General features: G+C 42.6%; 1 protein-coding gene across 19 annotated transcripts in view; it reads left to right on the plus strand.

Annotated features, from left to right (window-relative positions):
* Positions 1-24,321, plus strand: part of HMBOX1 (homeobox containing 1) — a 123,194-nt gene that overhangs the window by 65,078 nt on the left and 33,795 nt on the right. For all 19 annotated transcript variants that reach the window (XM_037390821.1, XM_037390826.1, XM_037390820.1 and 16 more), the window contains 2 exons: positions 6,567-6,677; positions 13,720-13,873. In XM_037390821.1, coding sequence (XP_037246718.1) covers positions 6,567-6,677; positions 13,720-13,873 — 265 coding nt within the window. The remainder of the gene's footprint in view (positions 1-6,566; positions 6,678-13,719; positions 13,874-24,321) is intronic.

Here is a 24,321-nt window from a genome sequence, read left to right on the forward strand (position 1 = left end):
AGTGACTGAAAATAGTCCAGGACAGAGATCCAGAGCAGAAAGCTTGTGTCCCAGGTCTCTCACTTCCAGAGTTGTCTTAGGCTTGATGAGTGCTAGTTGACTGGTGTATTCTTCAGATATATCCAACATCCCTTCACATTCATCAGTGAAACAAGCTCCCATGGAAGCCCTGGAAACCACTTTTGGTTCATTAAGAAAGCAGTTTGTATAGACAGAGGTAATGCTTTGCAGAATGTATGATCCCAAATGGTATCGTGTCAGTATTTACAGACTTAGTCTCACTGGTAAAGGTGTTCTGTAAATAATTCAGTAAATACAAGGAAAAATAAAGAAGTCAATCCAAAGAGTGGGCAGTAGCAGGTGGCATAGAGGAGGACCATAAAAGTGAAATGACACCTTTTCAGAATAGTGTTCAGCCTCCAGTCGTCCGTGTCTCAGGGTCCTCTATCAGCAGCCCACAGAGGCTGGTGTGCTTACAGCCTCCATCACTGTTTGTTGTAACACAAACACAGCAAGCTGTTCCTGGAGGCTGCAGTGCAGGTGCTGGGTGTGTTTGACTTGCCCATCCACCGATGACCACCCTCATCAGCTGGAAATAATTTTTTTAGCACTTGAAATAAATGTAGAATAGTGTGGCCCCAGCTTTTAGCGTTCATCTCTTCTGCCTTGCGGAAGAGAGGCAAGAAAGAAATGAAAAATTTATGGCTGGCACTGTCCACAAGACAATTGTTTGGCTTGGCTACCCATGCTGTCAACTTTCTCCTTTCAATCTCTTTGGTAGGCTAAAAAATTGTGTGGTTTTGTGTGTAATGGGAGGGGAGAATGGCATGGAGAGGAGAAAGGAGTAATAGTGCATCTGAACAGTGATATTAGACCTTTGGCTAGGGACTTAAAACTTTCCTTCCTTTTCATAGTTTGTCTGGGTTTGAAGTTGGCTGAATTGGACATAACAAGTGATGAACCTTAGTTAAGCTAATGAATGTATTTTGATGTCTTCAAATTGCAGGTCTTCGATTAGCTCATCAGAGAGTGTAATGTTTCCCTGGTGCTTATGACTCTATTTGTCCCCATTCTGTGTCTTGGCATGTTCTGTCCTTGGTGCAGTAACCTCTACTGCAACTTCTGCCCTTTGAAACTTCCGTTTCACCTTATTTTGCTAATTCTTCAAGCCACTTAGGAATTTGTTCAGAAATACCTTTCTCCTTTTTCTCATCTTGATTCTAATACTGCAGTGTGCTTACAGAATACACTTTCCTACATCAGCCACAATCCTACAAAGCACCCTGTGCAGCCTTTTATTTACAGACTCTGCAACAGTAAACGGCTTTTCCTTTTGTTTTTCCTGTGCTGCGGCACAAGGGGATGGGAAGTGATGGAAAGGGAGGATACATGAGAGAGGAACACGGAGCTGAAGGTTAAAATCAGCTGTTGCAGTAGAACAATTCTTTAGGCTCTATTAGCCTTTATAAAATTACTAGAAACTTTAAAAGTCATTTAGATAATGAATCTGACAGGGAAAATTAAACCTGGAAGACATTCTACAGGGCTGCCTTGTGTACTGGGAGAAGAGAGCAGATTGGAAAATAGTAACAGAGTATTAAATAGTGACTTGAAAATAAAGGAATGATTGATAAGAAGCACAAACCTAGCATAACACTTATTAGTGCTGGTCCTAAATACAGGAGCTGCTTTTTATAGAAACTTTTTTAATGGTGTCTGTAATAAGATAAACAAGAAGCACTTGGGTTGGGCTCTGTATAAATAATCTCCTACTGATAAGAAAAATGACAGTATAAACAGCAGCTAATAATAGTTCCTGCTGAATTTCCTATCTTGTTATTTGAAGCTTCTTTTAACATAGCTGCAGCTTACCCGAGGGTAGGTATTTAGCCCTACATGTGGCAGGTGAGATGCCAAATTTTTATCAACAATAATTTGAAGTCGTGTGCTGCAATTTGCTGTAATTGCCACCAGAATTTTATCTGGTTACTGAGTAAGTTATGGTTGGAAGGCAAAGGATAAAGAGATAAATACAAACTTAGGAGATGCTGTCTCTTAGCCTCCAAATGTAGATGGAGGGCGGGGGAAATGTTTTCAGAAACGAATGTCTTTCTGGTATGTACTACAGTAAAGGAGAGAGGGAGGAGTGTATATAGATGAGCCCTTTGCAGCCAGGCTAAATGCTTTGATGGATGATGTCTCTGCAAGGTTTGGAAATATTGCCTTTTCCATTTTTCACACATAGGGAGTGACAGAACAAAAAAACCTCACTTTCCTGAGGTCACAGTGGAAGCAGACTGTTGCAGAGCAGGGATTTGAATTCAGATTTCTCAATTCTCAGGCTAGTACCATAAAACCTAAACCACCATTAAAAAAAAAGAACAGCAACAACCGTAAAATGCAGAGGCAATTGTTTTAAAAAAATTTACATAACACATAGAGCTTTCTAGCATGCAGTTCTGCTGACCTTCCCAATTACTCTGCTTGTACGATTCAGCCCTGTCCTACTGTCTCTGTCTTAATTCATATGAGGTCTTCAGGACTTAGCTTTATATTATGCTAAACACACAGCTTCTAGCACAGTGGAGGGCAGCCTTGAAGCACTGCTGTAACATAAATAAAATCCCTTAAGGTTTGGAACCTACACACAGGGACTGTGAGCAAATATAAAGTGAAACTTAACTAGTTCCATTGTGAAGAGAATTCAGAAAATTACTGAATTACTGATCATCTGAAATGGCAAGAAATGGTTTTTGAAAAAACTTTCCTCCCTTTTTTTTAATACTCATGACAACACAGGGAAAGATTTGGTTTTCTATCATTTTGATCTTTGCAGGTTTTCTGTAAACAAGCTTTGCTAATCTCCTAAATTGATAGAAGCCCTTTGCAAGCATGTATTATATGAATCTAGGACTTTGCTTACAAACTGAAGAATTAAAAATCAGTTACTTTCTTTTCCAAATCTGACATATTCCAGGTGCTTCTAAAAATCTCTCCTGAAAGAAACATTAAAGAAATGCAAAGTAGAGTCACCGAACAAATCTATCTGTGAAGGTGAAAACCAGTTACCAAAGACTTGATGGAGAGAGGTTTTCAGGGTTGTGAGCGGATTTGTACTGCAGATACCAGTTGCCTTCTCTTGATGATGCATTTTGCTGTTTCTTTTATGTGTTTTAAAGGGAAAATTGTTCCCCAAATAATTTATGTAGGAGACAGTGGGGCTGGCCAGAAGAGCGAGCACACGTGTACTGTCATCTCCATTTTGTTTATAATTGGGAAGCGTAACCTGCTATGGGAAGGAGGTGACGTGTGACACGAAGTCAACATTTGAATTGCTGTAATCCTTTGTGATTGCCACTTCTTCCTTCAGTATTTTCTGTGAGAATACTAGTTGTGCTCATTACAGTGTGTTTGTGTCCTTGCTGATGCTGAGCCCAAAGGATGGCAGTCTTCCTTGAGGTCCATGGTTCGGTCTGAGTGAATTTCCTCACAAGACAGCTGGGTTTTCAGTACTCCAGAGAACTTGGTTCATTAATCTCCTTCTGGCCGCAGGATGATTTCTTTTTTCCTGCCAGTGCAATTTCCTGTAGTAGCATGGTTACAGACAGTGTGACAGGATGGTGCTGGTGGTAGCACTGGTCATTGTCCCTGTTAGTCAACTATGTAAAACCCACTTGAATTGCAAGAAACTCTGACATGACAATTTGGGGGTTGGATTTTTTTTTTTAATTGAAAGGAGTGAAGGATGGGTTTGTCACTAAGACAATGTGCTGGGATCTAGGAGATCCTGGATCAGTTTTTCTGCTACAGGCTTTGCATGTGACCTTGGATCAATCAGTCAAGCTACTGGAATATACAGTTTGGGGGCTTCTAAACTTAGCTGAGGTACAGATGAAAGAATCTTTGTATCTTAAAAAAAGGAGTGATATAGGTAGCAAAAACCTTTAAGAAGCTCAGCTCTCATTGCAGATCTCTGAAACAAGGAAAGAGATTAATAAAACCAGAAAAGAATGATAGGAAATGGGACTTAAAAAGGCTTCTCGAGGTCATCCACTACATTCCTGTGCCCAAAACTAAGATCAGTTGCCTAAGCCATACCTGACATGTTAATCTGGGTTTGCAGCATTGCCGTAGAAGTCTGCTAGCCAAAGAGCTAAATGGGCTGTGGACTTTTTGCAATGCAAAAAATGCTATGGACTGCAGGACTGTTCATGAGATACCATTGTCAAATATGATGGTACTGAGAATTTATAGCATATTCGTTGAATCTGTACATCTCGGTGTCCTTTACAAAGCTCCATTTTGCAGAAGGAACTTAATAAGCTGTGAGGATTCAAAGTGAGTCAAATGTGGACACGGCAATACACAGCTTGAATCTTTTGGCTCCTGCTCCTTTGCTTTGTCTTGAGCACACTGTCTGAAGTGGCTAACATCTGTACCACTTTATGACAGTATCAAACAGCCTCTTGAGCAGAATTTGGATTTTCCACTATACAACTCTTGTTGAAGATACTTCATCTCTATTTATAATGTTTATCTAATAATGCTTTGCATTTATATCTTACGTTGTTATCCAAACACTCAACAAACACTAATTCACTGCAGTAAGTGTAAGTGGACCGTAGTAAACAAATAAATTAATGGTTCTGTTACCCATTGATTAATAGAAGCCATGCAGCCAAAAGCAGTGAGATGCAAACATTTGTGTCCCGTAGCACTGTGTTAAAGAAATGGCTTTTATAAATCATAATAATAGGTGAAGAACTGCAAATTTTAAAACTTTTCACTGGTGATCACACATCTAGATTGCTTGATTTCAACTAGACTTGAAGCCTTGTTTTGGGCCAGAGAGTTTTATCAACTTATATTGACTTCTTTTGGTATTAACATGTATGCATCCACAATTACCTGATGTAAACTTGGCAGAATCTAAGGTTTGTGTTTGGTTGAATAATTCCACTTCCCTAGTAGTATAAACTCAGTTATACATCCCAATGTGGGCCCTGGGGGACAGTCAGCTCTTGACTGCCCCAGCCGTTGCTGAGCTTCAGGTGTGGGGCAAAGGCAGTCCCTTCAGAGGCGTGTTGAGAAGAGAAACAGATGTATGGGAAACAAAACCAAACCAGGGTATGTTTTGTGGACAGAGCACTGTTGAAACTTCTGTACTCGAAACAAAAGACACCTATCCCTTTTCCCCAGGGCAATTAAAACTTCATAGGCTCTGGAATTCTGTATAAGGAAGAACAGTTAAGAGCATAAACCCTGTAACTGTAAAAATCTGCTTGGAGTAAACCCACCTGGATATGATACCTAAGAGTCAAGTTGAATCGTTTTAAAGTTAACTAGCTTCAGTGTTCAATGCCAAAAAACCAAAAAACAAAACAGAAAAAAAGAGCATAGTAAACCTCCCATATTAGAAACGGTAAAACTCCAAGGGATTGTTTTTCATGAGCTAAATATGATTATGAGATCTTGTAAAACCTTGATGCATCTCAAGAGAGGGGAGAGGTAGTTTGGTTTCTGTGTGAAAACCAGCCTTTGACCTGCCTCAGTGTTAGCACCAAGCCAGAGAGTGGCACAGGTGGTGTTCAGCAGTATATTGTTACTTGGAGCACCTCCTAAAACTTCAGATCTCAGGAGAGTTTAGATGTTGTTAATGCTTTCTGATAGCTGAAGAGCCTTGTGAAAAGCACAGGGAGCCCTCCTACCTGAAGGACTGCTTCAGTTATTCAGCAAACTATATGTTTTTTGATATTTCAAATGAACCTATGGTTCACGTCCTAGTGAACTTTTAGATCTCTTGCTTTATTTGGTTCCTCTCCTTCTAGTGACTTCTTTTCCCATTCCGCATTGATCCTTCATTCAGTGTCATGCTTTGGAAATAACTATTCCAGGGTTTTTTCCCTTTTTTTTTTTACTGTTTTCTTAGAAGTCTTGCTGTAAAAGCTCTGGAACTTCATGTCCCTAATCTTGCCTGGATACTTGGAGCTCGAATGCTGCTTTGCTGTCAGGCAGCTGCCCTTTCTGCTTTGGTTTCTGGCTGCTGTTACAGCTGCTGATGGTTGGCTTGCTCCATTTCTGGGCTGATGTGATCTATATCCCATAAACTGTTTCTATGTTTATCTCCTTTCTTATGCAAGCACTGAATGATAATGATCTCCTAACTATCATTATTTATATATAATAGTGGGTAAGGTACTAGTTCCCATTCCACAGATGAAGAAATTTAAGAGCTGGGGAATTTGTGGACAGTTCAAGTCAGTGGTACATTTGGCTTCCCAGTTTGTACCCTCTTTGCTTGTAGGTTGATTGTGCTAATTCCAGGATATACTTGAGTAAGGTTGCAAATATCACCAGGGAGAAGTTTTTAAACAGTGAGGTATGAGGTTGGGAAGCTTGAACTTTCTACTTTTTCTGTGATTGAAACATGAGTTCCTAGGCTTTGTAAGACAACACCTTTTATATATATAAACCACTTGAAAATGTTTGAAAAAGAACAAGTTTTCTCTTCCTCTTTCTAATTTTTTTTTTTTTTTTTTTTTTTTTGTTTCTGTGTTTTTTTACAGGTATCAGTCAGAGCCGGATCTCCCATTGGCTGTTGCAGCAGGGGTCGGACCTGAGTGAACAAAAGAAAAGGGCATTTTACAGATGGTACCAGCTTGAGAAGACAAATCCCGGTAAACAACTACAGCCTAAACATCTCCTGCTGTTTTACTTATGGAAACTAAGCCTTTTGTCACTGTTTTTTATTATCACTGATCATTCACTTCTTGGTCTCGTGTATAGTAGAGGTATTCCCTTGGACCAGAGTACTTTTTAGTAGGTTAGAAAGAAATCTGCACTGCTCTTTGCAGTAAATGATGCAGAGCTGACTCATCCAGAGCTGTCTGTCCAGCTCCTCGGTCATGGTTACTTGCCCTGTCCCTCACTGCTAGCTGACTGGGAATCAGAAGTAGGCAGTGGAGTGGTAGTCAGCTAACATGAAAGAGATGCCGAGGCTCTTCAGAAAGAACAGATAGAAAACATTGATGATGGATGCATATCATTGCAGAAAAAAATACGCAGCTTGATGGAGAAGAACTTTGGGATAACTTCAGAGGCTTTTGGGTTGGATCTCAAGCTCATGGATGGGATGTTGATAGTAACAGTTATAAGTAGAGATGTATCCCTCAAATCCCACCTGCTTCTCCAACTCTCAAAACAGATCTTAAATATAAAAAGAGAAGTAAAGCTCCTTATTATCTTCAATAAATAACCAGCAATCTTCAAAATCACAGTTGAATTAATTTCCTTGCATTGTTCTTTTCCATAGATTTTGTTTGACCACAATTGTTATTTTTCCCTCTAGCAGTTCTATTGTAAAGATCAAAATATTTACATTTAATTTCCTTCAAACAACGGCGTGATTGAATTAACTGTGTAATTGTTTTAAGGAATTTAAGACTCAGGCTCTCTAATATGAACTTGGCTTCAGTATCCAGAATTCTATTAAGAAAAATTCCAGTGAAAACAGATCCTCAAAATTTCTGCTTTGTGTGTAAGCTGAAAATCAAGAGGCTCCAGCTGTCAGTTGGCCTGAGAATACTTTAGCTTAAAATTGGGTGGGTTCAATCTGACAGCTGAGCCTGTCCTTTCTGTTAAGCATCTAGAAAATTGTTTTAAAGAATGAAAGTACCAAGGCTTGCGAGATGCTGGCTGGCTGCAGGGATCGCCAGGAAGCCTTGATTTTGCAGTGGCTGGAGTTGTGATATTAAGGATCAGCAAAGTTACTGGGTGCAACCATCAGCTGCTTTGAAAGCCTCAAGTTGTACCCTACAAAGTAACCCTCAGCCATTTCCCTTTTAGGGAAGGTATTGCCTCCAAAACAGTGGAGACAACTAGAGGTTTATTAGAAGACGTATTTTGGAAAAAAACAAAACCAAAGTCCTCTCGTAATGATGAAAACTTTTGTTAATCTTTCCTTGCATCTTTTCTTGCGATATTGTTTGGAGCTGTTTAAGAAATAGTACTCTGTGCTGGGATAACAGAAGCTTTGTCAAACTTAGCACTAAAATCTTTACTTCTTCCTTCTAGTCTTCTTTCTTTCCCCATATCCACAAGCTCTCATCTTATTTGTCCTTTTACTCTTGAGAAGTGTCTAAGGAAGGAGGACTTGCAACACTGAAGGTTATGGCTTAAATTGGAATGAATTGATGTTAACCTCTGCTTTTCTGATGTGCTGTCTTGCTGAGGTCTTGTTCGCTTTTCTTTAGACACACATGGAAAATCACTTGAAGAGTGGTTGTTTGAGTGTAACCTTTTTTCAAATAACAGATCTTACACAGCGTTTTCAAGAAGTATAAAAGGCAAAATGGCTCCTCTGCCTATGTCAAGGGACTGTTTGGATGCACTTAAATTTCCTTTAGAACCAAATAACAAACATTTCGTTTCTTTTTAGAGACCGAGGTAAAGGAGGGAACCCTTAGTTTCCAAGATAATGCACTTCTCTGAATTACTGCCATCTACTAAATTTCAGGTCGGATGCGCTAGCCAAGAGTTAATTAACATGCATGTGTGCAAAGGTATACAATGTATTAAGGAAGGTACCCACCTTGTCCAGAGAATCCGGGATTCAAATTACTGTTTTAAAACCAACTTGGAGCCCAAGTTTTGGATAGTACTCACGGTATCATCTGGTTAGTAGACTAGACTAGCCATTCTGCTGTCTTCCTTAGAGTCAGAAATTGAGGAAATCAGTAGAGCCTCCTGCCACGTTCACCAGGTAGTGATGCCATCACTGCGCTCTCTGTAGAGTGTAAGAGATTGTCCTCCTTTGACGAAACTTAAAATGACTGGCATGTGTTTTTCCTATTTGCTCACTTACTATGAAGTGACATTTGGCTTTCTATTCTCATATATCCCATCTTTTGCAGTTCCAGCTGCTGGGAATAAAATCTCGATCCTTTGAGTGATAGTGTTAGATCTCTCTGCTCAGAAGCACCTTTGTGTTTGAGTTACCGATGGGCAAAGTGAGGTCTTCAGGAACTTTTGGTTCCCCCATTTCTTTAATCCTTATTTTGGAAAACTGGGTCTTCAGAGTAAGTCTACCTTCTGACTGAATTTGTTTGTGTAGCAATGGAAAGAAAACTTCTCGCTTAAAATCAGAACAGTTTTGAAAGGACTAGGACACCAGCTGTAATTATTTTATGGACTGTAAAGGAAGAATAGCAGTTTTGTGTGTAAAGGACTGGAGAACACTTGGCAGACCTGTAGTCTTTTCTTGGCTCTGCCAGTTTTTCTGTACGACTCATAGCAAATGATTTCACCTTTGCACCTCACTTTCCCATCTCCTAGATAAAGATGAGATGGTTTCCTGCGTGGGACTTGCCTGCCTTGCCTGTAAGGTCCTCACAGCAAAGGCTTCGCTATGTTTATATAAGCAAAGGATTACTTACAAATACACCAAAGGAGATTTTATTTTTCTTTTTTCAGTTGTATAATGGTGCTGTTTAATGCTTTAAATCATCCACAAGCAGTCCTGCATCTGCTAACCGAAGAACTTCTTGTTGTAGAGCTTTAGAGCAGTTTTGAGACGGCACTGCTGTTGAGACATTGCTAGATATTGCTCCTATACCGAAGAGACTCAGCAATTCCATCACTTTTGTTATGTGTCAGCTTGCTTTGACCTCTTAAATATGCTGTTTGTTATTTGCTTAGGTTTGATTGCTAGTTTGCATGGGCAGTTTCAGTATTTTTCCTGTCTTTGGTGGTGGGTGTTCAGACAACGACAGACTTGGAACATTGCAAAAGAGACTTAAGTCTCATGGATCAGAAAAAAAAAAACCCTCGCTGTTCCTACTGTATGCAATAATCTTGCTCAAAAAGTCTTGATCAACATTTTCCTGGTAGGACTGATGTCAGAGTTAACAGCAATGTTGCGAATTCCAGTATACTAGTGATTGTAAATTTTTCTGGAAACAGTTGCCAATTAGGGAGGAAGGAAAGTTTTTGCTTTAAGGAGTTTTTTGCTGAAGAAGTCAGTGCTAAATACTAGTGTTTGAAAGGTCTTTAATCCAATTAATAGGGGTGCTTTTCATTTAAATCGAGTTTTTTTCAGACAGGCACCATATCTCTTGTGTTTTGTAGAGGACTGAAAGCGTTTTGGCAGTAGATAAATAGTACAAGTTTCAGAAGCCAGTGTATGAGCACAGAGTCCTATAATGTTCTATTTTTTCAGAGCCCGTGGGTTTAAAATAAATATTTCTTTTTACATTGGTAGTTGCTAGCGTGAGTAGTTTGGCTGGCACTGGGTCTTGGGCAATATGGAAAGTTTGTTACAAAGGAACTTGAGCATGTCTTTTGTTGTGTACTGCAAACTGAGGCTGGCACCTAGAAGTTACGTGCTGAAGTTAGATGGATACAGATTACTTCCATTTAGGCTGGATATTTATTTCTGCCAGTTTTCTGTAATAGGTAGGCCACTGTGGTCTCCTTGGAGAAAACCATGTGCTCTTCCTCCTTGAACCAAAGGGAAAAAGAAAGGTAGTTATTACCAAGATGTAGCATCTCTTGTGTTAGTCCCATAACTGTTCTTTTTTAGCTATAAAGGTCTACCAGAAAAAAAACCAAAACCAAGCAAAAAACCCAAACCATAACAAAAAAGCCAACAGAAAATCATGGCTGGATATCCCACGAGATTTGCAGTGGGAAATATTGTTGGTGATTTACTGTTTTACAGAGCTGCAGAGAAAACAGTCCCTGCTCTGATCCTTTCCATCCAAGCAGTGAGCTCTGTAGGGAACCTTTTGCTGTGCAGCCTGCTGATTCAAATCTAGCCTGGCTCAGTAGTAACCGAAAGGTGTTTATTATGTGATCTTGGGTTAGCCTGGCTAAAATTACAGTGTGACATCTGTTCTTATCAGTATAATATATGATAGGTACTTGCTGCAAAGGCTTGCCAGTAAAAGGTTTCTTGGAGCTTGGAGATGGCCTGAGGCTTGCTCCAACCATTCTGCGCATCACCCCTGTATGGCAGGGCCTCTCCGAGGCATGTGGTGTGGATCAGCGATTGCACTTGAGCAATGCTCTTCCTTCGGGGTGGCGTCTGGGGTGCGCTGAGAGAAGGCACGCCTTTGCTGTGACAAATTTTGAGTAGAGATAGAGCTGCATTTCAGTTAGAAAGCACCGCTTTTGCCTCCTCTCCCCAAAACCCACCTGCAACATACATACCCAGAGTCATACCCCGCATCTGAAAAAATGCTGGCTTGCATGACGAAAATGCAGTGCTGTTGTAAAAGGTGCTCAGCACTGGCAGGTAGTGAGAGATGTCGCTTTTCATTTTTCTCTGTGAAAGGAGTTCTTCCCAGATGGTTCACCTCTATACCCCTTACAGATGTCTTGCTTTTTGATGCATATACGAAGATGAAGATCTCATACTGCGTTTGCCTCGCTTGTTCTGCTCGAGAGAAGTTTCACTACTGAAAAGCTGTTTGAGGGGGTTGTAAAAAGAATATGAGCTAGTAAACTAGGATGTAACTTACTAAGTGGTGAAGGTAGCGGAGCTGGGTGGCAACAAGATTGCAATGAAGCATTGGAACAGCAGAATAAAGGGGATCCCCAAGTGCTCACTTAATTGAGGGGGGTGAAGAAAAGCTCCATAGTTTCCTTTTCAAATGTGGCAGTATTGCTTGCATCCACCACTCTTGTCACTCGTGCATCCAACCACATTTTGGGCCCCTGGTGCATTTAGATGCTTCTGTCTTTATGTTGTGCAAAACCAGTGGTGGGTACTTGCTTGTAATTCTCAGCATACTTCTCTCTTATGTGCTGCTGATATTGATGTTACCCCACAGAAAAGAAAAATAGGTAAATTGATCTAGCAAGGTCAGTAAGTGAATGTAGTAGCAACAGGAGGAAATTTATGCTTGAAATGCAGATTATTTTTTTCAAGCTTTGAAGAGTCTCCGGCAAATTTAATGGAAGTACTCTGCGTCTCTTACCTTCTTGATGTTAGGCATCACTGATACTCCTATATTCTCCCTATGAAATGAAATCCTCGGGTAGGGAAAGTATATTGCTAAGGCAATGCAGGGAAAGCTAATTTCTTGTCCTGTTCCCCCCTGCCTCTTCTGAAATTTTATTTTTTAAAAGAAGTTTTTTAGTTTTTTAAGTGTATTTAAAGCCTAGCAATTTGATACAGCCCCCTAAACTGTGAAGTACTGGAAAGGGAGGGTAGGGAACATTCCTTGAAATGGCCTCCCAATAAATTGGCAATATAAGAAATATTTCATGTGTCAATAAAACTCAAGTAATCTGCATAGGCTCATTAGCTGGGAATTAGTAAGAGTCACTGTCTGTTGTGCATGCAAGAGGCTGTGGGCTTCACTTCCTATAGACTTCTCCTGGGTAAAATTTTTACATTTCTTTGGGCTCCACTACCTAACACAGATGCGAACCCCTGGCTGTAAGGAAAATACTCATTGTGCATTTCTGGAAAGGAACACAGCCAAGTGCCTAAATAGCTAATTTCTTGCTTTTTAACTGAAGAATTTGTTTATTGGTTAAACTCTTAAGTTCCTTTGACCCTTTTACTCTGTTTTATATTAAAGAAGCAGTGTTGTTTCACTAATACAGTATGTTTTTATGCTTAAATCCTAACTGTTCTGAGCAAGTCTGTGTACCCAGGGGGATTTGCTGGCTCAGCCCTGCTTTTATGTGTGCACAATACTGTATTCCTTCTGTGAGCAGAGTTGCCTGCTTCTCTTGGATCTATCTAGGCTGGTTCAGTGCAATGAATTCCAGTTGAGCTCAGTATGCATATGGGATATAGGTGGTGATTTATCTTTTCATACAACTGGGGTTTTTTTTTATTTTTTTTGCACAAAAACCAGCTATTTCTTCCCTCCAGGGGAAGTCACTGAGCACAAAGCTGTCCTTCAGACATACCCTGTTTTACGTACTAGTGTCCTACACCAGGTTCCCATCCTCACCAAGGGATATATGAAAGATTGGTCTTCCAGTGTGTCTTGATTTATTAACTGAGAGGCTGTTGTCGAAGGAATCAAAGGGCCTTTCCTGAAGGCATTTTGTCACATCCTGTCTCTTGCTTGATGCTTTCCAGCTCAGGCTTCTTGAAAGGAGAAATATATCTATAGAAAGGGGGTCAGAAGAGGAAAGGTGTGATGTTAATCTGCTTTCATTGACTTTTTCAGGCAACCTGGCACTCGGGAGCCTGTGTTTGCACAGGTCACAGGGTGTGTTTGTATCGGTGGAGCTACTTCAAGTGTTTACTCAGCTCTTCGGACATGTTGAAATACCTTTCGTATAAATTCACATTTTGCTTCCTGAGACTGCTGTACAATTAAATAGAAACCTGCTATTTCCCATTTTGTGGCAGAAGAGGTAGCCAGCGCAACCTAAATAAATCCCAGCTGGGGCATAGCTCACCCTTTCTGTATGACACTTCTCTTGATGAAGACAGGACAGCTTTTCTTAAGTGGCTATCAGCTCAATTATGTCTCCCTTAGATTTCCATGGTCACCTGGTACCTCTCTGGCTTGGCGGTTGGGGATGGGAACTTTAGTTGCCTTTGTGTATCTTTATGGTGTCTTTGTTTGATAATGCTTTACTTTTTTAGTTCGAATGGTTTCATCATCTGTCTTGTCTTTCTTTCATGAGCAGGAGTAAGAAAATGGGCATGATTTTTAATCCACTAGGAAACACAGTATTTATTATTCTTAGGGGCTACATTAAGCATGAGACCCGCTCCTATCCCAATAGAAGAGCCAGAATGGAGACAGACGCCTCCCCCAGTCACAGCTACCTCTGGGACCTTCAGACTACGGCGAGGCAGTCGGTTCACATGGAGAAAGGAGTGCCTGGCTGTTATGGAAAGGTATGTCACTTTGGGGTTTTGGAGATGGGCATTTTAAAGCCAATACAAGTATCCTTTTTCCTGCTTTGGTGAACACCAGCTTCATTTCCACGGATGTGTTTTAGCATCACGCAAACCAGTAACAGTGTAATCGTTTGATTCTAGATGACAGGGTGGAAGGAGCTATTTTACCCCTTCCGTTGTTTAAAAAAAGTTATGCTGCTCTGGACAATATCTCATTTTTTTGTAGCCCCTAAGACATCTTGTCCTTAACTTGGTCTGAGAGTATTGACGTTCAGCTCTTCCTTTGCTTTTGCAGAAACCTTTCCATTTAGCCTAATCCAGGCTCTGTCTTGGTGGGGGTCTCCATGCTCTTTACGTTCTGCATTTCTCCTTTCCCAATGTACTGATTAGTCCTCATAATGTATCATGTTATTTCATAGTTGATACTGGCATTTCAGCAGCGCTATAATTGTTCGGGATGCAGAACTTTGCCTGACAAGCAGTAGATTCCTTGTCCAAAAAGGCTCTTACAACCCTTTTACATGAGCTGGGAACAGAACAGAGCAAAGTGGATCTTTCAAATACATATGCAGAGTGGCAGGTGATCATTAGAGCTCCCCGCTCTTCAGTCCTGCAGAGACGAAGCACTCTCTGAGCCTGGTCTCCTGGCTGCCTATGTGCTTTGCCTTTCCCTCTGCTTACAGTAATATGTCTTTTGTGGATAATACTGTATAATAGAAGAGGGCTTGTGAACTCAGATGTAGTTTAGGGATGAATGCGTACTTCTCTAAAGGGCTAAATGGCTGGGAGGAGTTTTCTTCCCTCCGAGAACATGAGGAACCTCCTTTTGATGAAAGCAGCAGATGACTGTGTGTGCCACACTCCCGCTCTGGTTTGCAACTCCGTTGAGTCCTTGGCCAGCAGATTTTTTTTAGGATGTGCTTTTGCCCTTTCCTGTAATGCTTTTCTTTCCTCTTGCTTGTACAAGGGTCATTGGAACTGATTAGCAGGAGTGTCTCTCCTTTGGTGTAAGCTAAGACCAAAATACTGAGCTCCCTCAGGGACCCAAGCTGTTTTACACACAAGATGGACATACCTTGTGTGGCTGCAGGCCACCTCAGGGTCTTTGCAGGCTGGGACCAGTGTTTCTTTCCCTCTTCTGTCCTGGCCCTGCACTGATCTTTTCAGCTTTGTCTGAATGTTTCCCCAAAGGAAATAATGTAAATGTTTGGAATCCATTCTGCTTTGCTAGACCCACGTGCAAAGTCCTGAAACCTGGTAATACAGGGGAGTGTATTTTTCTAGTGTCCCCTTCCACGCAGGTAGTACGCTGTGCATTATAGGGTCTTTAGCACTTTAAAATGCTGGTATGATTGTCCTGATTGCAGTATGTAGGATGACAAAAACACTGCAGCAATATGTACTATCAGTTCAGGACCGTCTCCTTACTAACGCTCTGCATGTGAAGTAGTTACTCTGAATTAGAATTGGTGCTCTCTGGTGTTTTCCTTCTTGGTTTCTGTTTGGCCTAAAGTGCAGTAGCTGCTGCTCTTTGCTGTTTGAATCATGATAGTGCCTCAGACTCCTTTGTGATAGGTGCTGTGGAAACGGGGAGCAGAACAAGAAAGCAAAGCAAGCCAGCACTACCCTTTCCTCCTTCAGATCTCTCCTAAAGCCTGTCTCTGCTGTGATGGTCTTGAGAAGGCAGACAACCTGTAATGGTTTGGTATGTGTCTGTTAGAAAGGTGTGAGATTTCATAGAATTATTTAGGTTGGAAAAGACCTTCAGGATCATAGAGTTCAACTGTTAACCCACGACTGCCAAACCCACCACTAAACCATGTCCCTAAGTGCCATGTCTGCGTTTTTTTAAACACCCCCAGGGACAGGGACTCCCCCACCTCCCTGGGCAGGCTGTGCCAGTGTTTGACCACCCTTTCGTTGAAGAAATGTTTCCCAATCTCCAACCTAAACCTGCCCTGGTGCAACCTGAGGCCGTTCCCCCTTGTCCTGTCGCTTGTGACCTGGGAGCAGAGACCGACCCCCCTGGCTGCAGCCCCCTCCCAGGCAGCTGTAGGGAGCGATCGGGTCCCCCCGAGCCCCCTCCTCTCCGGGCTGACCCCCCAGCCCCCCCATCAGACTGGTGCCCCAGCCCCTGCCCCAGCCCCCTGCCCGGCTCTGGACACGCTCTGGCCCCCCAAGCTCTGTCTGGGAGTGAGGGGCCAGAACGGACCCCAGGGCTCGAGGGGCGGCCGCACCGGTGCCCAGCGCAGGGGGACGGTCCCTGCCCCGGCCCTGCTGGCCACGCCATCGCTGACACCAGCCAGGGTGCCGCTGGCCTCGGCCACCTGGGCTCGCTGCCGGCTCATGCCCAGCCGCTGCCGCCCAGCCCCCCCGGCCCTTTCCCGCCGGGCAGTTCCCAGCCCCCGGCCCCGGCCCGCAGCTGCCTGGGGCTGGTGTGACCCCAGCGCGGGGCCGGCACCGCCCGGGGTGACCCTCGCGCAATTGGCCTCGGCTCATCGATCCAGCCTGCCCAGACCCCCCCGCTGACCCTCCAGCAGAGCGACGCTCCCCCCAGCCTGGCATCACCCACAGGCTGCGCTCGATCCCCTTGTCCAGATCACTGATGTTAAAGAGCACCGGCCCCAGCACGGATCCCTGGGGAGCGCCCCGTGTGACCGGCCACCAGCGGGAGGTGACTCCATTCCCCACCACTCGTTGGGCTCGGCCGCCCAGCCAGCTTTTAACCCGGTGTAGAGCACCCCCGTCCCAGCCATGAGCGGCCGGTTTCTCCAGGAGATGCTGCGGGAGACAGTGTCAAAGGCATTCCTAAGGTCCAGGCGGACATCCACAGCCTTCCCTCATCCACTGAGGGTCACCTTGTAGAGGGAGATCGGGTTCCTCAAGCAGGACCGGCCTTTCATAACCCCAGGCTGGCTGGGCCTGATCCCCCAGCTGTCCTGTATGTGCTGTGTGATGGTGCTCAGGATGATCTGCTCCGTAACCTGCCCCAGCACCGAGGTCAGGCTGGCAGGGCTGTACTTCCCCAAAATTTGGTTTTGTGTGTGTGCAAAGAAGCAAGTCAGTGTTGACACTGGAAATCATCCAGTTGTGTATGCAGGTACATAATCACTTGATCTAATTTTTCATTACCCTCTTTCTTCTTTGTCATTCTCAGTTTTGTTTGCTGCCTTTTGTGCTCTGTAAGGTCTTTGCTGCTGTGGTTTTCTTCTTACTCTGCTGTTCAGTGGAGACTTCTTCCACATTGCCGTAATCCTGGCTTTGCCATTAATTTGCAAAGCCCTTGCGAGTTCAACCGCGAGCACTGAATTTCGATCTCAGTGTGTGGGTACTGGCAAGCACGGCTGAGGAGTTTTACTTGAGACAAGAACACAGTAAACTTGAGCTGTGGTAAAGGCTTTGTATGACAATAAAACTACGCCATAAAGCAAGTTGGGAATATGGTTGTTCAGCTGTTGTACTTTCATAGGCTTAGTTGAGCTGTAGGGATGAGCTGGTTTATGTGACAAGTTTTGAAAGACTGGGAGAAAAACACTCTCTTGGGAGCCCTAGGAAGAAGCTAACTAATTTCACTTACAAGTAACTGGTGTCTTCCAGGCTTGTCCGTAATACGACTCATAACAGCAGCCAGGGTGAAGGTAACCAGACTCCTGGGTGTCTGGCCCAGGCAGATCAGGTTCACTTGGTGCCATAGGGTCAGGAATAAGCGTTTGGCCCAGTAAAGTGGTGTTTGCATTGCATGTGATCTTATGCCATTTATCTGATGATTTGCATTTTCCTCTGAAGGATTAAATTTTGACTATGAGTGGAGGCATCTTGCTCAGTTTAATGGACCATTTTCCTGCATTAAATGCAAGCTTCATTGCATTGTGTTTGTATGTCCTTCAGCATCTTGATGTGATGTTGGGTGCACGCAGGGATTTAGGCACCTAGTTTTGCACATCTTGTTTGGAAACCTCAATAAAGTGCTTGTTCATCTAGGCTTCTAGCTATTCAGCAATGAAAAAGAGAGATCCAGAAGATAATTCCATCCCGCTAATGCAAGTCACGAGGGCTTTATGGACCTTCCCCTCTGGCTACACAAGAGCCTTGTGCAATTAGACCTGACTGGTGATTTAGTTAGACGCCTGAAGATAAGAGGGTTGAATCTATACATTGATGAAAACTCTTGTGTAGGTTATGCAGAACTACTTCTTCCTATAAACTTATGAAACGTTGCTGCAAAGCTGTATAAACGTTCTTTCGGTCAGGATCAAAGTCTTGGGTGGCTCTATCAGTTAATTGTGGTACATGCTTTTGACTTGGATTCAGTTGGTAGGGAATGCAGTTGCTAAAAGTTGATGTGTCAGACGAGCTGAGAGCACTTCAAGGAAAGAATCTGAATTTGATGGCAAAAATTAGAGAGATTTGCTTTTAGGAGCAGACTCTCCAACTGAAAATACACAGTGCCAGTCAGGATTTGGCCCATGAACTGAATGAGAAAGGTGAGAGTTGAGTGGCTAGTTTCTCCTTTTTTAAAAAATTTAAATCAACAAAAATTCCAGTGCTATTAATTATTATATTGGTGCCAACCTGATAGAATTAAGATTAGAGTTAGGGCCAGCAGATATACTTAGATGTCTAATGTACATAAGTGTCCGTATACAGGGTATGTGTATTAAAGAAACTAATTGGTTTATACTGGATTTCCAGAATGCTGCTTGTGGTTTCTGTAATTCAATTCTCCAGTCTTTACTGCTTTTTTGGAAATTCTCCCAGGGTAGTTTATTAGTCGCTAGGCTTAGATTTTGGACAATAGATTCAGGTCTCTTTCTCCCTCCCTCTCTCTCTCTCTCTCTCTTTTTTTAAATATCTCTCCAAATATTTATGCTCTGAAGGTTAAGAGGAGCAATAGTTCCAGAAAGTAAAGTTCTATATTTAACTGCAGACTAGGTGTGGTCCAGACAACTGCAGTGCAAGCTCCCTCTTGCTGCTGTGCTAGTGGTATCAACCTTGACCTGTTCTCTTCGTGAGCCTCCTGCTCATGAAATATGCTGAGTTTTGTGTGTGGTGCTGTTGCTGTGTGGCTTACCCTCCTTTGGGAACAGAGCTACAACTACAGTAGTCCTTTCTGTGAAAACCTTAGGTTAAACTTGAAAGTCTGTTTCTGGTTCAGTTTCGTGTTCTTCTTCATTACGTCTTGTCCCACAGATAATTTTTTTTCCTTTTCTCTGCTTTACTTCTTCTTTTCAACCTCTCTCATTAAAACTACAAAATCGAAAAGTCCCTTAGGGTTTTCTCTTTTTTTAAAATGAAGCTGTGTTGTCTTGTCTGTCTATTTTATTTTTTTAAAAAAGTGATTTGTGCTTCTTTTCTAATCATATGTTGGAGTTGAGGTTTATCTTCTTTTTCAGGCAAAAAAACCATCTAAGATTGGCAGCAGAATCAATGACTGTATACCCGTTTTAAGGCACTTTTTTGAGTGCCATTAAAGACTTGGGAGGGGAGGAATGGGGGAGCTGAGTGTTTTTTTTTAAGTACATGCTTTATCCAAAGATTAAATTAAAATAACTGTAAATTCTGCTCTAAACAAAATGAATAATTCATCAGTTGAAAGTATTTCAGTTTGTCTAGGCAGCAGGGACTTTGCTTTCTGGTTGAGGTTTATTTGGTTTGATTTCATGGGTCTGGTTTTTTATTTGAACACTTGTCTGTGTTTTTGAAGCATCCTTTCATAGATGTATTTAGGTTAAATAAGACTAGATGATATAGATATCTATTATCCCCATTTCATAGACGGCAAAACAGTCAGGTGTTTCACTTGGCTTTGTGATCCAAGGCAACTTTATTCATAAGAGAAATGGGTTTAGATTTCCCAAGATACTGAGGGTATAGTTTCATGATATAGCTGAGCTGAATTAACAGTTTGTCACCATCTCATCCTTAGGTGTTATCCTGTCTCATCGCCCTTCTCAATTCCTCCTCCTCAGTTTCCCTGCTCCTGCCACTCTGCATTGTGCCAGATATGTTTCTTGTCTGATTGAAATACCAGCCAATTCAGCTCTGTTCAGAAAAAATAAATCCCTTTTATTTCCCCCTGCATTTTATTGAATTGGTTCAGCTTGCTGTGCAGTGAGGGTATGCCAGAGCTGGCCCAGGGCAAATGACAGGAATGCACAACCAAGAGCAAAGGGAAGGGGAAGTTTAACAAAAAGATACACAAATTTCCTGTGGTGTTTTTTTTTTTTTTTTTAATCTGCTTGATTTTGTTTGGTTTCAGTTGGATAAGTTCCCAGTTTGGTTAAAAGCATGATCACACTGACAGTTGTGCTGGCGTCGTGGAAGAGGTGTCCTTTGTTTTTTGCCAAGGGGCAGGAATATATTACTGTGGCATCACTGCCAAAGTCTTCGTCTAATTTGACCAGGTTGTGTTCTTGTTCCCCCTTTAATGTGGACCCAGGTTGACAAGTAAAGTCATCTCCGCGCCAAAACCAGTCATGCTGTATTTCCACCAGCTGCACGCTTACGCTATAGAAGCTTCGGCGTTGTCTCCCCTCCTGAAGGACGCACCTTCTGCAGTGGTCCCAGCCAGGCGGTGCCGGGCTGGGCCAGCAGAGCCCTGTGCATGGTTCTGGCCCTGAGCGATATCAGTCCTGACATGCGTTATTAGAAATTCTTCCGATTGTGAAAGCGCTATTAGTGCAGCTCTCCTGAGCGCTGGGGCTTCCACGGCTTCCCTGGGGAAAATGAGAGCTCTATTAGCTCCTGAAATTCAGTTAGGAAATTTTCTTAGTTAATTTCATCCCATTACTCTTAGTTATGTCTTCTAGCAGAACCTTAATACCGGCCCCATAGGGGATCTAAGTTTCCTGTGCAAGGCTTTGGAGGAGATTTAAGTTTTGGATTCATTGCGTTTCTCCCTTTTCAAGCTGACAACAGAGCAGGAAGTAATGTCTTTCGGCCTCTTCCATTAGGCTCGTACATTGTTAGAAACAGACCATCAGTTTCTCATCAATATAACGATGTCCACCAGTTGGCTCAGGAATGTTGCTCATCTTCCTCGGGTTTGTTTCGCAGCCGGCTGGGAGGTGGGGGGGGAGTGCTGAGAGTTATGCTCTGCTCTCCCCGTGTCCCCCAGGTGTCATTGAACCTTTCGGTGACTTGCCGTTCTCGGCTGTAAAATATCTACTACCTGCTTGGGAGGCTGAGCCAAACCAAAGAAAGGATGAGCAAGATGCTAAAAGCCTGTAACTCTTGGGTTACCAAGGAGGACTGGTGCTAGGCTGGAGGGAAAACTTTCTAACTTTAGGAATGGTTGATCACTAAGCAGATCCTCTACAGAAATTACGGAATGCTTTTCGGGAGCAGATTAGGTAAAATCTGTCAGGGTGGTTCTGATACACTTGATCTTAATGCAGGGGGAAACATCAGGTGACTTCTTTACATTATTTTCCAGCTCTTCCCATTCTATCATAAGGTGTTAGTCAGCAACTTGCAGTGGGAGGTTCAGCTTCGTTAAAGTCCTTTGAGAGGTAGGAAGGGAGTGGCTTTTTAGGATCTTTGTTTGCCGTTCATGCTTGTGAAATGCTTTGAGTTCTGTAGTGCAGGCACTTTGCAAAGGCATTTAGTAAAGTTTGCTTTTACAATTTAGACACAGGCAAGATCTTTTCCTTGTCTGAAAGTTCAAGTGGTTTGACTCAGGGTCATTGCTGTATGTCTTCATAAAATGCAAGAGCAGCCATTTTATGCTTGCTACACAGTATCTTTCTTATTTTGCATTAGATCAAGCTATGTTCCCTCTTAGACATGCATAATATACAAGCTTCCTATTCTAATCAGCTGTAAGCAAATCCCAGTTGTTTGTCAGATTGCGTGCAGCAAAGTATAATGCAGGGATGTCTGTTCGAAGTGCTCGCCAAACTCTGGTCTCTTGAAGGATCCAGCATCTAATGAGTTACTTTTCAGGGAGCTCAGGTGCTTTTTGTATCTTTGTGTTTTCTTTCTCTTTTTTTAAATAATAAAAAAGATCTGTGGGAGGGGCAACTCCTTGCAGCAGACTTCAGATAAAATTTTTGTGTCGGCCAAGGTCAAATAAACCTGAAATCAACTTTTGCAAAAGGAGCCTTGTCAATCTGACCTGCAGCAGCACTATCTGGTGCAATAAACGCACATTTTTAAGAATGGGAATTCTTTAGTCCAGATACTTCCCTGTATTTCTCCAGGACCAGCTGAGATACTTCAGTATTCTGTCTTCCTGCTCATGAAGGTGAGAAGCAGGAATCTCATCCTCAGTCTTCTCATAGCATCGAAGCAATTGGCGATCTCTGTAAGCGCCCGGATGCTTTCAGTGAAAATGTGAAAAGGCATGGTTGTTTCTTACTATGCAGGCTAACATCATTTTTGCTGGCTGCAGTAGCACCAGCGTATGGGAGGGTCTGTAAGGCTAAATTTGCCTCTTAACCCCTCATTTGCTTTTCAGAACATGCGCTGGCTCCTTCTGGGGTGACCTAAGTCACAGACCCCATGCTTTGGAGCATACCCCGGAAAGCTTACACGTGCAACATCCAGCTGCCCTGCTTGCCCTTGCAGTGATTTCATGCGACCATCCCCAGCATGTCAAGCTGTGTTTGGGCATTGCGTAAGGAGAGGAGGTATAGAGGCAACTTTGATTCAACCTGAGTTTCTACTAGGAAAACATGAGTGTGACATGGCAGGTCTGAAGAGCACCGTGACCTGCAGGCTGCTTAGTATCTGCCTAGGTCAGCCTTGTTTAAGAGCAGCTGTTTTGTCCTTGGGTGCCTTTTCCAGCTCCACCTTTTGTCCCTGGCGCAAGGGCTGACTTCGCAGTGTGTGCCGGTACCACACCAGCACTGTGGAGTTCCGGCATATGTCTGAAGCTTCAAGGCTCAGTAATAACCAGGTGATGATGGTGATGGTGTTTATCATTCTTTCCTCTCCAGTCTGTGACTAGTTCACACGTGGCTAGCAACTGTGTGGCTATAGACAAAAGCTCTTATCTCCTACCCTGTATTTTTTTAAAACCCTGCTATAGCAGCTGTGGGCATTCTTGTTATTCACATAAATATGTAATTCCTGCTAAATCCTGCTAAGGTCTTCAGGGTACGTTGGGAGAACTAATTATACCTAGTTCCATTCTGTATGCTAATATGTGTTTAAAAAAGCTGGAAGTCCCTTTTGCCTGAGTATCATGAGAGAATAAGAACGAACATTGCATTTACCTTCCTGTGATCATTCATTGTATATACTACTGTCAATGTGCTGCTTATTTATCTCCTCTCTGAACTAAACAGCCATTCTCTTATCTGTTCTCAGATGGCAAGTCTTCCCTTGCCTCTAATAATATTCATTGTCATTGTCATTCTTCTCTGGACCTTTTCTATTTCTACATTCAATTTTTAGTGACCCAGGGTAGGTGAACAGGGACGGTAGCAAAACTGATTACCATATTTCCAGGGTGAATATTCCAGCTTATACAGGCAGCTGAATCAGAGTCTTACTGTTCTGTGACCTCCAGCCTAACATCTGGTTTTTGCTGATCACTTTTGCGTATTGATTGAGAATACATTTTCTTTGAGTAGTCCACGATACTGTCTCTTTCCTGAACAGTTGCATATAATTTAGAACCGGTCATGTATGGGAGGAGTTTGAATTTGTTCTTTTCCATGTGCATTACCCTGCTTCTTGCAATGACAGCAAATGACTCAGTCATAGGAGTGTTTAGGCAATTGCTGTGGATTTAAAAAAAAGATGTGCTTTATTTGTATCCAAGATAAATAATCCACTTTCCAGGACATTATTTAATATAACTGTTAACGCCAATCATTTTAGGTCACAGCTTCTCTGAGCCAAGGGCTTGCATTGTGTTCACACACAGAGCCTTGTGCAGTGGGCTCTTGACAATCACATTGAGACCTCTAGATGCTGCTTGCTGTAAGGACAGTGTAAAAGTGCAAGTCTGGTGCTCTGCGTCATCTCTCTTTGAGCTTTCTTCTATGCCAGCACTAGACTTTCTGTAATCCTTCATGGTATTCTTCTTCCTATGACTGTTCTATTATAAAGTATGCAGAAGCGAATAGCAACAAAAAGCTCATATTAATTAGCTACATCATTATTTTCTTACCTGTTAACATGAGTTCAGGAGTCAGGGAGAGTCATGGCATACTTGTCACGGAAGCGGTGTGAACTGGACTCTGACACATACAGTCTGCATTTTGTGTAGCCACTTTATAATGACTGTTTGCTGTGGGCTGTCTGGAACAAAATTTCTTGAGTGTATTACAAGCCATGTGAAGGTGATTTGCCTTTGGACGTGCTCTGGTGCAAGGGTGTAACAGTTATACTCCGCCATCTCTATTTCTGTACTGAAGGAGCTTGATACAACGTTGGGGAGCATACTTGCTCTTTGTGAGCAGACTCCTGGGAAGTTTAACAGGTAAGGCAGTGGC

Source organism: Falco rusticolus, chromosome 6 (genome assembly GCF_015220075.1).
Source record: "Falco rusticolus isolate bFalRus1 chromosome 6, bFalRus1.pri, whole genome shotgun sequence".
Lineage (NCBI taxonomy): Eukaryota > Metazoa > Chordata > Aves > Falconiformes > Falconidae > Falco > Falco rusticolus.